The sequence below is a fragment of the Lampris incognitus genome, chromosome 15 (genome assembly GCF_029633865.1).
Source record: "Lampris incognitus isolate fLamInc1 chromosome 15, fLamInc1.hap2, whole genome shotgun sequence".
NCBI lineage: Eukaryota > Metazoa > Chordata > Actinopteri > Lampriformes > Lampridae > Lampris > Lampris incognitus.
The window spans coordinates 36,816,355-36,830,121 of NC_079225.1; the positions used below are offsets into that span (position 1 = coordinate 36,816,355).

Genomic DNA, 13,767 nt, shown 5'->3' on the forward strand with positions numbered 1-13,767 from the left:
GGTGGCCAGAGTCCAGTGATATGGAGAACCAAGACGACCGGGGACCACCCTCTATTGCAGCCTTCATTCACCTTCACTGTCGTTGTGACCTGGAGACATCTTCCACCAGTTCCACCATTGAGGTCTTTGTTGGATTGCACTTCTTCCCCCTTGACCTGTCTGCCTTGGGTGACCCTACCAGGAGCCAAGCTCCAGACAGCATAGCTCTTGGGATCATTGGTATACGCAACCTTCTCCACCACGACATGGTGGTGATCCACCTTGTATAGGACGTGTAAAGGACAACTCGGACCTAAAAAATATATGGAATGATATACTAGACAGGCAGATCACAGAGCCGAACACTCATTTTAAGGCAAACACCTACAGGTTTATGAGAGCCGCTGCTGCTTGCTTGATTCAGTCAAACACCTTTGGTGACAAGACATTAATACAGCACGCCAGCACACACTTTTCCATCACCGTGGAAGAGGCAGAACATGAAGTGTTTGTACAGGAGCTGAAGCGAAAGGTCACAGCAGACAGGGCCTTCCCATCACTTATTGAAGTGCTCGACACATGCCCCAGTGACATATTTCCCAAAATGAACCATCTCCTATGGGCCCTCGTCACCCTACCCATAACAAGCTGTACTGTTGAAAGACTCTTTTCAACTGTAAGTCGGATAAAAAACTGGCATCAGGGCATCAGTGATAATATACAGACTGAACTCTTTGTCCCTGCTCCCCTTTGAAAGAGAACTAACTGACTCGTTGGACTATAATGAAATAATTTCAGTGTTCCTACCATCCAAAAGTAAGCTAATTTACAATTTCAGACTGTAATAGCCTATTGCCTATTTCAATATTATTGTTTATTGGGTACAGTTTTTGTTGGGAGTACAACTGGATTTTATGCTGGTGTGTGTGTGTGTGTGTGTGGCCGCCGTGTCAAGCTATGTGATGCTGTTCATCTTTGTCTTGGTGCCTGTAACATTACCTCTGATGATGTATAAGCCTCGTATGATTAAACTGAATTGTATTCAGGCAAGTATAGATGTAACGGCCCATTTTGGTTAACATATGCGTTTCAGAACCTGTTAAGTATGACTGGTCTTGGACGGGCTAGACCCACCTGATTTTCTTTGTACCCACCCACACTGTAGTTTCTGCCTATGCTATAGGGATGAACCAAAAATAATTCTCTTTATTTGCCTCACCACCATGTTTGTTTAACTGACATCATGAGGGGGATTAGACGCGGAAGTGCCACAGACTCCAGTGTTAAAGCTCTGCTATAAAAATACAATTTCAAGAGTAGGATTAATCACAGTGACAGCTGGAAATCTCCTCAGTAGCTCCAATAAAACATTTCCCATGGCTGAGCTATAGTTTGCTACTGTTGTTTTATTGCTTTAGAATGAATAAATGTAATTCGCCTACATTCATATCATGAAAACCGCAATGCTTAAACACACCTTTTAATAAGGGCCCCTTCTCCCGGTAGGTGAGAACCACAGAAGGGGAGATGCACCTGGCGGGTATCTGCACTTTACTGAGGGCAGTCCATCCATCTATCCATTAGCCAAACCGCTTATCCTGCTCTCAGGGTCGCGGGATGCTGCAGCCTATCCCAGCAGTCATTGGGTAGCAGGAAGGGAGACACCCTGGTCAGGCCGCCAGGCCATCACAGCACCCCCCCCCCCCACACACACACACACACACATTCACACCTAGGGACAATTCACCTGACTGCATGAAGATATGGGAAAGAGTAATAGAAGCTAGGTTAAGAGGAGAGGTGATGATTATCAAGCAGCAGTATGGTTTCATGCCATGAAAGAGCGCCACAGATGCAATGGTTGCTTTGAGAATGCTGATTGAGAGGTGCAGAGAAGGCCAGAAGGAGTCACATTGTGTCTTTGTAGATTTAGAGAAAGCAGATGACAGGGTGCCGAGAGAGGAGGTGTGGTATTGTATGAGGAAGTCGGGAGTTGCAGAGACGTACGTAGGAGTGGTGCAGGATATGTATGAGGGAAGTGTGACAGTGGTGAGGTGTGCGGTTGGAAAGACGGATGGGTTCAAGGTGGAGGTGGGATTACATCAAGGATCAGCTCTTAAACCCTTTCTTGTTTGCAATGGTGATGGACAGGTTGACAGACAAGATCAGGCAGGAGTATCCATGGACTATGATGTTTCGGATGACATTGTGATCTGTAGCGAGAGTAGGGTGCAGGTTGAGGAGAGCCTGGAGAGGTGGAGGTATGCACTGGAGAGGAGAGGAATGAAAGTCAGTAGGAGCAAGACCGAATACCTATGCGTGAATGAGAGAGAGGACAGTGGAATGGTGAGGATGCAAGGAGTAGAGGTGATGAAGGCATATGAGTTTAAATACTTGGGGTCAACTGTCCAAAGTAATGGGGAGTGCAGAAGAGTGGTGAAGAAGATGGTGCAGGCAGGGGGGACTGGGTGGAGAAGAGTGTTAGGAGTGATTTGTAACAGAAGGGTACCAGCAAGAGTTAAAGGGAAGGTCTACAAGATGGTTGTGAAACCAGCTATGGTATATGGTTTGGAGACAGTGGCACTGACAAAAAGACAGGAGGCGGAGCTGGAGGTGGCAGAGTTGAAGATGCTAAGATTTTCATTGGGCGTAACGAAGAAGGACAGGATTAGGAGCGATTATATTAGAGGGACAGCTCAGGTTGGACAGTTTGGAGACAAAGCAAGAGAGGCAAGATTGAGATGGCTTGGACATGTGTGGAGGAGAGATGCTGGGTATATTTTCTATCCTCTTTGGTCTTCCCCTCAAGTGTCTTCATAAACTTCAATTGGCCCAGAATTCAGCTGCCCGTATCATTACCAGAACTCCTTCCATAGATCATATCACTCCTGTTCTTCAGCAACTCCATTGGCTCCCTGTTATATACCATATTGACGTCAAGATCCTGCTCCTCACCTTTAATGGCCCTTAATAACTTAGCTCCTTCATATCTTTCTGAACTCTTTCATATCCACATGCCCTCCCGCACTCTCAGATCCTCTTCTGCTCTCCAACTCACCACATCATCAGCCCGCTTGACTACCATGGGGACTAGAGCCTTCAGTCGTTCTGCCACCCACCTATGGAACTCTCTCCCACAAGACATTCACAACATTGACTCTCTTTCAACTTTCAAATCCCATCTCAAAACGTACCTTTTCAAACTGGCATATTCAGTCTGATCCACGCTTCATTGAGTTTTGTGCAGATGATGGTTTTATACTTATCTGTTGTATTAACTTTTTATTGTCTACCCTGCTTTGTTTTGATTTTACGCTGTCTGATACAGTGCTGCTTGTTTTTTACTGTGTTCTGTAAGGTGTCCTTGAGTGCTCTGAATGGCTCCCACAAATAAAATGTATTATTATTATTGGGAGAAGGATGCTGAATATGGAGCTGCCAGGGAAGAGGAAAAGAGGAAGACCAAAGAGGAGGTTTACGGATGTGGTGAGGGAGGACATGCAGGTGGCTGGTGTGACAGAGGAAGATGTAGAGGACAGGAAGAAATGGAAACAGCACCTCACCGCCAAGCTTAGATAATAAAATGAAGAGGAAAAAAAAATTTGCTTTTTATTGTAAAAGCATGTGTTAGTACAAAAACAAAGAGCACAAACACACCAAACAACATATCTGCAGATGAGAGTCAGACACTTTAATTTGAGTTGAATTTGAGTTGTGGTTGTGTGAAGGAGAGACAAGAGAGACTATACACCCAAGCAGGTAGGCATATATACTTGTTCACACACACACACACACACACACACACACACTAAATAACAAATAGCTACACTATCTTCTATTGCTGCTTTTATCCACAACAAGCAGATGAGATAGGTGATTATCTTTCTGTGAAGTGCAGACCTCACAGCTCTATCCCCAGGCATCTTTAATAGAGGGAGGGAACCCTGTCTGAGTAATCAATGATCGATAGTTAAAGTGCAGCACTTAGGAGAAGACCGCCATACTAACATAGAAGCTGAGAACCAATCAGCAGCTAGATTACGATGTGTGTGTGACTGAGTCGTAGAGCGAGACTGAGTTTATTGAATAAGTCAACCCTGGGTAAATGAAGAAAACAAAGGTGAAAAACTCTATCTCCATGTGTGAATTTAAAATCATCAGATTGCAAATAAGGTATGAGACGTACAATCGATGCCCATGCTTCAGCTTCTTGTTTGGTCATTGCCTTCTTTCCTTTGCAGGTATTTCCTCAGTAAGACACACAGTTACCATACAGTTAACTGTGACATCCACAATCCACCACAATCTCCAATCCTTGTATGGTCAAACAATGAAACTATATAACACACAAAATCTGAAATCAAGGGGCATCCGGGCAGCGTAGTGGTCTATTCGAATCCCCGTGTTACCTCTGGCTTGGTCAGGCGTCCCTACAGACACAATTGGCCGTATCTGCGGGTGGGAAGCCGGATGTGGGTATGTGTCCTGGTCGCTGCACTAGCGCCTCCTCTGGTCGGTCGGGGCACCTGTTCGAGGGGGAGGGGGAAGTGGGGGGAATAGCGTGATCCTCCCATGTGCTACGTCCTCCTGGCGAAACTCCTCACTGTCAGGTGAAAAGAAGTGGCTGGCGGCTCCACATGTATTGGAGGAGGCATGTGGTAGTCTGTAGCCCTCCCTGGATCGGCAGAGAGGGTGGAGCAGAAGGTAACTGGCCGAGTACAATTGGAGAGGAAAAGGGGGAAAAATCCAACAACAAAAATAGATCGAATTCTCTAATCTTCAAGATTCAAAACCAGACGATTCAGTTTGATTTTCAGTCTAACCCAAGTCATATTTGGAAGTCTAGTGAAAATACTGGTATGGCAGATTACTACGGAAGCATAGTCATCGTTTATGAATAGTGGCCTCCTACAGTCGCCTCCACTTTCTGTTACTCTGTACATTATTACACCTTCTTGGGCTTTACAAATAAAATTGACTTGACTTGACTTTGATTTTCCAGAACATGGAGTGCTGAGCATGCTCTCTTTGTTATAGTCCTCCATTTTTATTTTATTTTTTTGCAGTTTTGTCACTTTTTCTTGGTGAAAGTTGGACATATTGTTGTCCCCAAGATGAAATGGCTGACTGGTCAAATCAACTGACCTTTTGCAGTCTCCCCCCCCCCCATCACTGTTGCTACACCAATCAAGCTATTCAGAAGCATCCAGGAAATAGCTGAAAAGCACCAAAACACAAAAGAAGAAATCACCGATTCCCAGAGAAAATAAGTGACATATTTTGGAATAATTTGTCCTTCAAATCATCCCGTGCAAGGCAGAAGCGGTGACAGTATGCTTTGGAGGGATACATTCAGAATATTAACATTAACACCGGAGGGAACACAACTATAATTGAGGGTAAATCTTACTGGTCACAATCAAAGAATGAGAAACCCCCATCAACTAATTCTGAAACACACCCAAAATAACACTGTGGACCAATCGTGCTCTTGCACTGCAGGGTAAGTTAAATATTTCATCTATTATTGGAACCGTTTTCATAATCCATTGTCAACATCATCGTATGATAGTGTTGACCTTGGCCAGGGTATACCGCGGTGTTCTTGTATCAAGGCTAGTCTGGGGGTTCTGTATGGGCTCCTGGAGGTCCAGGAGCAGCCAGGGACACGCTGCGGGGCCACGGGTACTACCCTGCCATTTGTTTTACCTCCAACCAGGACCGTGATTTTTGACGAAATAAGGCCCACGAGAGGCGGGTTGACTTTGCCAAACTGCTGGTCCCTGCCTGGAGCTCACTGAAGGGGGAAATTTTAAAATAGGCCGGATATGGGGAGGGCAGACTGGCCAGAGACCGTCCCAAGCCCTGGCCAAACCCCCCTCGTGGATCTGTATGTTCTGAAATGAGAGTTGGAATCTGGCTAACCTGTGACGAGGCGTTATGTTCGCAGGCTAGTTATCACCAAGTTTAGGTGTCACTGGCCACAGGCTAAGCTGGTTACGTTCATCAGGTACTTAAATAATGTTATTTTGCTGGTAATACGTTGATTTGTTGACAATGGTAAATAATCACTGTGTAGGTAAAAATAACAGTAGGTTGACTATATTAGCTATCGACAGCTAGATAGCTAATTTAGCAGCAAGCTTACATTGGAGCAGACAAAGGTATTTTAGATGGATTAAGCTGGCTATGGGTTCTGCCGCACTGCTTAATCCATTGCTGACATCACTGTTCTTGCATTTTGGGTTTCAGGAACGGAAAGAACAATATATATCCCCTCCAAACTTTTTGGATACCGAGTATCCGATTTGCAGGTCCCATACACACAATGTTTCAGCATTTTGCTGTCTGTTGAAAGCTTGACAGACCAGGACCAGGGGCAGGACTTTACAAAAGGCCAATTACCAGCCATGTTCATAGCATGTTGGAGAGTGAACAGAGCTGGTGTGAAGGTGAGGGATCGAGGATGGAGATTTGTACCCTACCCTCTATCAATTGTGACAGGGAACAAGAGATTGTGGGTGAGCAAGATGGATGTGCTCTCCACCTTAGTCAGGATCCAGTAGGAATATCATGAATGTGGCTGTATTGCTGAAGCATTATCACTGAGACATTGGTATTAAGTTATACAATTGTCTCGGCGGTCTCAACAGACTACCGCCAGGTGCAGGCGGTAGGGATGAAAAAGATTCGTAAGCAACAAAAAAAAAAAAAAAAAGATTTTGCTGTCTTTGCCATCTCCAGAGGGTGTAATTCAGAGTATATAACACTAAATATCACTATATACAGAAAGAACCTGTTATATTTCTATTTTGTACAATGTACAGAAATATGTTTACTGCTGCATAACCCCCTACTTGGCTACAAATTAAAATATTTTGATATCTTTGTATACTTTCTCTAAACATTAGATGTCCTTGGGTTATGTTTTTCTGCCTTTTTTTTGGCTTTCCCCCCCTTTTCTCCCCAGTTGTACTTGGTCAATTATCCCGCTCTTCCGAGCCGTCCCGGTTGCTCTACCACCCCCTCTACTGATCCAGGGAGGGCCGCAGACTACCACACGACTCCTCCAATACATGTGGAGTCGCCAGCTGCTTCTTTTCATCTGACAGTGAGGAGTTTCACCAGGGGGACGTAGTGCGTGGGAGGATCACACTATTCCCCCCAGTTCCCCCTCCCCCGTGAACAGGCGCCCCGACCGACCAGGACACATACCCACATCCGGCTTCCCACCCGCAGACAAAGCCAATTGTCTCTGTAGGGACGTTCGAGCAAGCTGGAGGTAACACCGGGATTCAAACCGGCAATCCCCGTGCTGGTAGGCAACGGAATAGACCACCACGCCACCGGGACACCCTTTATTTTTCTGCTTAAAAAAACATTGTGTTCATGTTATTGCTTTACGTTGAGTGTCCCACCTTGTTTATGCAGAACCTACCTTGGTGTTAAATAAACCTGATTCTGAAACATGTACATGTGCAGGCCAGTGACTGAACTGCAGGCTATGAGCTTTTAGCCATTCTACCTGATGCAGGAGTTTTTCATATTCCTTTGTTCTTGTCTTCCACCTTCGACTGAAGCTGTTTCCATGGCACATGATGTCATTCGTTCAGTTGCTGCGGATTATATGTACAACATCCTTTCACTACTACTACTACTACTACTTTCAGCTGCTCTCGTTAGGGGTTGCCACAGCGGATCATCCATTTCCATCTCTTCCTGTTCTCTGCATCTTCCTCTGTCACACCAGCCCCCTGCATGTCCTCCCTCACCACATCCAGAAACCTCCTCTTTGGTCTTCCTCTTTTCCTCTCCCCTGGCAGCTCCATATTCAGCATCCTTCTCCCAATACGTATACCCAGCATCTCTCCTCCACACATGTCTAAACCATCTCAATCTTGCCTCTCTCGCTTTGTCTCCAAACTGTCCAACCTGAGCTGTCAAACAAACATAAGAAAACGAAGAACAAATCTCAGTCCACCCAATCAACGAAGCAGACTATATCCTCAACTAATTGTGCATAGGTACAAGCCCATTGTCAGGCAGCGATCCATCGCTTGTGAGAGTGCAGCCACTGGCTCCCAGTGAACCACCACTACATTATGGACTAGATCCACTCCAGCATGGACAATCCATTTCTCAAAATCAATTTTTCTGTTTTGCCAACAATAAGCCTCGGATCACTAAATGTAATTAATTCCTCCTGCAAAGTAAAATAAAGACATTTTGGGATTTGGGGTCAGAGTGGAATGTCCGTCTGTCCAGAGAAAGCTTATGATTAAAAATAAAATGGCTAAAAGCAATTCTGCAGGGAGGGGATGAAAAGCAACCTCCTTCAGAACAGTGTGAAGGAGGATCTAAGAGCGATGAGCACTGGCTGCAGGCATGGAGAGAGCTAACGAGCTAAACCTGCATTTCAAAAGGTTTGAAAAGGGGACTCAAGGCCAGTTGAGCCATAGAATATAAACTACAGAAAGCATTATCTGCATTGGCCTAGAAGGGATGTCTTTAGCAGCCTTGAAAACAACTGGCCTGTGGAACCAACTTATTGCGCATTGATATTTGCACACATGCAGCTTAACCTGTAAATCTTCCACCAATCTTCTGTGTTGGGGTCATGTGTGAATGCGAGCAGAAACTGATATTCCGAAAAAAAACTGTGCTGGTTATTTACTGGCTCAAGACCAGGTGAAATTTCTGGAAATGTTCCGAAATGGAAACAAGAAAATAATTAAACATTTTAACATTTGATTGGTTTTAAAATATTTTTTTACAATTTGCTATGTATGAAAAACCCAAAATGATCAGTTGAAGGAGACTGATCACAATAACCAGATTATTTTAACAGTGTTTGTAAAGGAACAATTCTGTCCAGTGGCTTTTGATCCGTATAAGCAGTTGATCACTACAACCATGATCACTACCAGTAGTTTCCACTGTGATGATAATAATAACGATAATAGTAGTAATAATAGTTAACAATTCAAGTGGTTCAAGACTTGAAGACAATACTAAGACAAGACCAAGATAAAATGGGCTCAAGTCTGAGAGAATACTGAGATCAGGGCCCGCCGGCACGGAAAAGTCATTACAGCAATGTTACAGAATATATGTGAGAAAGGGGCTTTAAATGTGGACAGAATCATCCTTTTTCCTCTCCGCAGGGCATACTCCCATTTGGAAAGGCTAGCTCGCATGGTGGAAATCATGTTTTTTTGTTCTTTTTTTTTTTTTTTTTTTTGAGCTCTCCGGATCTTTCGAAACCATTTAGCGCCTCCTGCTGAACAACATGGTTTGCCAGATTACAGGTTTCCTCACGAACAGCCAGCGGAGATCTGAGAATTTGTTGAATATGGTGCAGAGTTGCACAAAGGTACCCTGTCATCTTTCTTTTAACCCTCTTATCTTATATTAAATTCTGGGTTACACAACCTTCAGATGTACCCCAGTGCCTCCTTTATTGTGGGGTAAGAAAAGGCAAATGATTCCAAGTTCCTACGGGGCAACAGAAAACTGGACTCATAACAAAGACAGCTTCACAAGGGAGGACAAGGTAGACTAGAGAAGACTCAGGTAATGCAAATGTATTCAATAAATAATACATTCACTAAATGAGCTATGGACAGGCAGCATCAAGGCCAGCATCAAGGTATGGGATGTGGGCACTCTTGGCAAACTGACAAAACAGACCTGCTCCTGGCTAAATTTGGAGTCTGAGAAGATATAAAAGGGCAGGATGAGGAGTAAACTGCACTATATTCTAGGTAGTACTTCACAGTTTTGACTGAGCTTGACTGCGCCCTATATTGATCTACAATTCCACCCATCCATCCATTATCCAAACCGCTTATCCTGCTCTCAGGGTCGCGGGGATGCTGGAGCCTATCCCAGCAGTGACTGGGTGGCAGGCAGGGAGACACCCTGGACAGACCACCAGGCCATCACAGGGCCGACACTTATCGTCACCCTCATTACATATTTATGATGCATTAGTTGTATAATTTCCATCTGTATATAATCATTTGTTTATATTCATCATCATCTTCCACTAAACTAAACATACAGTTTGCAGTAGCTGTGCATAATTTCCAACTGTACATAGTCAGCCATTTATCATTTACTCATGTAATAAATTCAGGGGGCAGCTGGGAACCGCCGCAGCCGGGACGCGAACCCGGGTCTCCTGCACCACGGGCGACAACGTTAACCAGTCGACTAAAGGGTCCGACCCATTACCCAACCGTCTAGTGAGTCTACTCATTCATGATCGTTACGCTACCCCCCCTCCTCTGGGAAGCGTGTCCCCACACTTCAGCATACAAACTCCTTCACGCCTCAGAGCACACACGCTTTCGACAGCCTCAAGGTCTCACCATCCCACTTCTGACACCAATGTAGCGAATTTGGGAGGCAGCCGGGAACCGCTGCAGCCGGGACGCGAACCCAGATTGACCACATTATGGGTGACTGCGCTAACCGGTCAACGAAAGGATCCGACCCGTTAGCCAATCGGCTAGCGAGTCTACTCATTCATGATCATTACACTTATATTCACTTAATGTTGCACTGCTCCATATTGCTACTGTTGACAATGTTTCTATGTAAATATCTATGTATGTATGTGTGTAAGTTTGTATGTATGTAAAGTACATTGTCAGTTGTGACAACAAAGACCAATTCCTTGTATGTGTAAAAGAACACTTGGGCAATTAAGCCTGATTCTGACGCTTATTCTTATTCTGATAAATTATCTCGCACAATACTGCACATCTATTGTACACTCTCTGCACATGAGCTGGTACATATCTGAGGACACATATGTATTGGTATGCCTCCTGCTCACCGATAAAAAACATTTGATTATGAGAATAAACAGTAATGCACATGCACATTTTGACACTACATACACATGGAACTTCAACCTGAAGATCTCACCAAGTATGACGCCAATAACAAATGTATGCACTACGCACGATCTGTTCATGTGTGCAGATAGCATACAACCAAAATGTTCATCCCTTAAACTTATTTCTCTACCCCTCAATATCACACAAACGCAACACACTCATATTGACACACTTGAAACACACACACACCCACACACACTCACAACTGAATGCCACTGAAGAAGGACCCAAAGAGACCCATCATGCCCAGGAACTCGACACGGCTCAGGTTCTTGACAATAAACTCCTCGCACACGTTGGATATCCCATACAGTGTGGCTCCCGCCAGCACCAGCAGGTCCCCCAGCAGCTTCTGGTCTCCTGTATGGAGGATAAGATGGGACAAGGAGAGAGAGAAGCATGGTAAACAAATAGTACTGTAATCGCTCAATCAAATGTTTATTATTTTTTTGTTTTATCAGTATTGTAATAATTTATTTAATGTAATCCTTTAGTTTTTGTAATTCTGTTTCACTATATTTCCAAGGTATTATTTGTATCTGCTTTGTCAATATTGGTTTTGTCAGTCATGCCAATAAAGCATCTTGAATTGACAACTGAACTGAGCGAGAGAGAGTGAGAAAGAAAGAGACAGAGACAGGGGGGGGGAGAGGGACAGAGAGAGAAAGGGAGAGGGGAGAGAGAGAGGGAGAGAGGGAGCGGGAGTGAGAGAGAAGGAGCGAGAGGGAGTGAGAGAGAGAGAATTACGAAGAGTCAGAGTAACAGAGAGATCAAGACAGAGTATAGAAGAGAGATTTTAAAATTTTTCATAATCCTTCCATTCACACCGACACTACTAAATACTGAACTTAAATGAAAGCAAATTCTACATCAGTGACACCAGCAGATCACACACTAAGTGGGACTGATGAGGAGAGAATAATCACTGGAAAGGTTAAATCTTTATATATGTGTGTAAACGTGTGTGTGTGAGATTGTGTGTGTGCGTGCATACTCACCAAAGCCCTGTTGTCTGCCAACTAGCACATCAGCACCCACCATACAGCCAATGCCCAGCAGGCAAACCCCCACCCCGACAAAGTGGACCGCCTTGTACCTCACCGAAAGAAAGAACCAGGAGAGAAGCAGAACCACGGGGATGACGAAACAGTCCAACAACTGATGAAAGAAAGAAAGAAAGGTTTGGTTTAGTTTCCATGGTTAGAGCTCTGAATTTTATTTATTTTTTGGGATTTCCCCCCCTTTTTCTCCCCACTGCCCCACCCCCTCTGCCGATCCAGTGAGGGCTGCAGACTACCATATGCCTCCTCCGATACATGTGGAGTTGCCAGCCGCTTCTTTTCACCTGACAGTGAGGCATTTCGCCAGGGGGACGTAGCGCGTGGGAGGATCACGCTATTCCCCCCAGTTCCCCCTCCTCCTCGAACAGGTGCCCGACTGACCGGAGAAGGCACTAGTGCAGCGACCAGGACACATACCCACATCCGGCTTCCCACCCGCAGACACGGCCAATTGTGTCTGTAGGGACGCCCAACCAAGCCGGAGGTAACAAGGGGGATTCGAACCAGTGAACCCCGTGTTGGTAGGCAATGGTATAGACCGCCACACCACCCGGACACCTACAGCTCTGAAAATTTGAATGGTTAAAAGACTTGCTTACTAATATCATTTCCAGAAACTGTTGCTAATGTTAAGGGGAGAATGCAGCATATTAGTTTATGAGACAGTTTTCCTGTAATTTCTCTCTACCTATTTTAGTCTGCAGTCACTTCGGTGTCACCAGGGTGCATATCATAATAGGAGGCAGGGATGAGGACGTTTTTGATGGAGGAAAATAATTCAGACGGGAGATGGGGTAAGCGGCATATTTTCTTCATCTCTCAATAAATCAAAATGTATGTCATTATACATTTATGGCAGTCTGTGCACCCACTTATCCACTAGAGCCCCTGTGAGTTCAAATGATGAAAAATGTCACCGGCATGTGAGGAATTATATTTTGGGACAGCTATATGCACATCGGGCCATTGTTAAGTGCAATAAATCCACTCGACCTGCTTTCAAATTAATGCATTAATGCAGCGCCACATTGAAAAGTGCATTGCTTTTGCAGTTGAGAGGCTGGCCAAGTCCAAACAATGTCTTTTAGAGGAAAATGATGTGAAGTAAGATGAAGTGTAAAGTAGTATGAAGTATGACGTGTGAGCAAGCACATTAAGATCAATGCCCTCTTAAGGGACACTTTAAATTTCAGCTTACAGAAATGGCTACTTCATTATTAATAAGTAATTCATTGATAATAACTGCTAATCAACAACTTAACAAAATAAAAACAACAGTCACTTATTCATCTGTGCCGTGTTAAAAAGACTGGTAAGACTGGTATGAAGTAAGGATACACTATGTTGAAATTTTGTTTTTCTGATTTATGATAACTGATATTTTTAATGGTCAATTTGACTGGCGCTGATAGCGATACTGATATTTTTCGTTTCATTGCAATACCACCGTCTGTCTTAGTTTCCACCAGCGGAGTTTATCCATTAAGCTGTGGAGGTAACTGGGATGCTTGGTGCAGAGGCACACATCTAAAAAACACTGCTTAATTACCTGCTGTCATTATTTACTGCTAAAAACTACACGTGTCTGCATTCACTGAAGCTGATGAGAGTTATTAATTCAACTAAAAGGGAGAAAACATGCAAATTTATTTTGGCAGGCATCCGGGTAGCGTGGCGGTCTATTCCGTTGCCTACCAACACGAGATCTCCAGTTCAAATCCCTGTGTTACCTCCGGCTTGGCCAGGTGTCCCTACAAACACAATTGGTCGTGTCTGCGGATGGGAAGCTGGATGTGGGTATGTGTCCTGGTCGCTGCACT

General features: G+C 44.4%; 1 protein-coding gene across 1 annotated transcript in view; it reads right to left on the reverse strand.

Moving 5' to 3' along the window:
* The window catches only part of slc35f1 (solute carrier family 35 member F1), a 104,730-nt gene that overhangs the window by 20,671 nt on the left and 70,292 nt on the right, over positions 1 to 13,767 (reverse strand). The window contains exons 4-5 of the mRNA XM_056294922.1: positions 11,885 to 12,044; positions 11,090 to 11,246 (exon numbers count right to left, since the gene is read on the reverse strand). Coding sequence (XP_056150897.1) covers positions 11,090 to 11,246; positions 11,885 to 12,044 — 317 coding nt within the window. The remainder of the gene's footprint in view (positions 1 to 11,089; positions 11,247 to 11,884; positions 12,045 to 13,767) is intronic.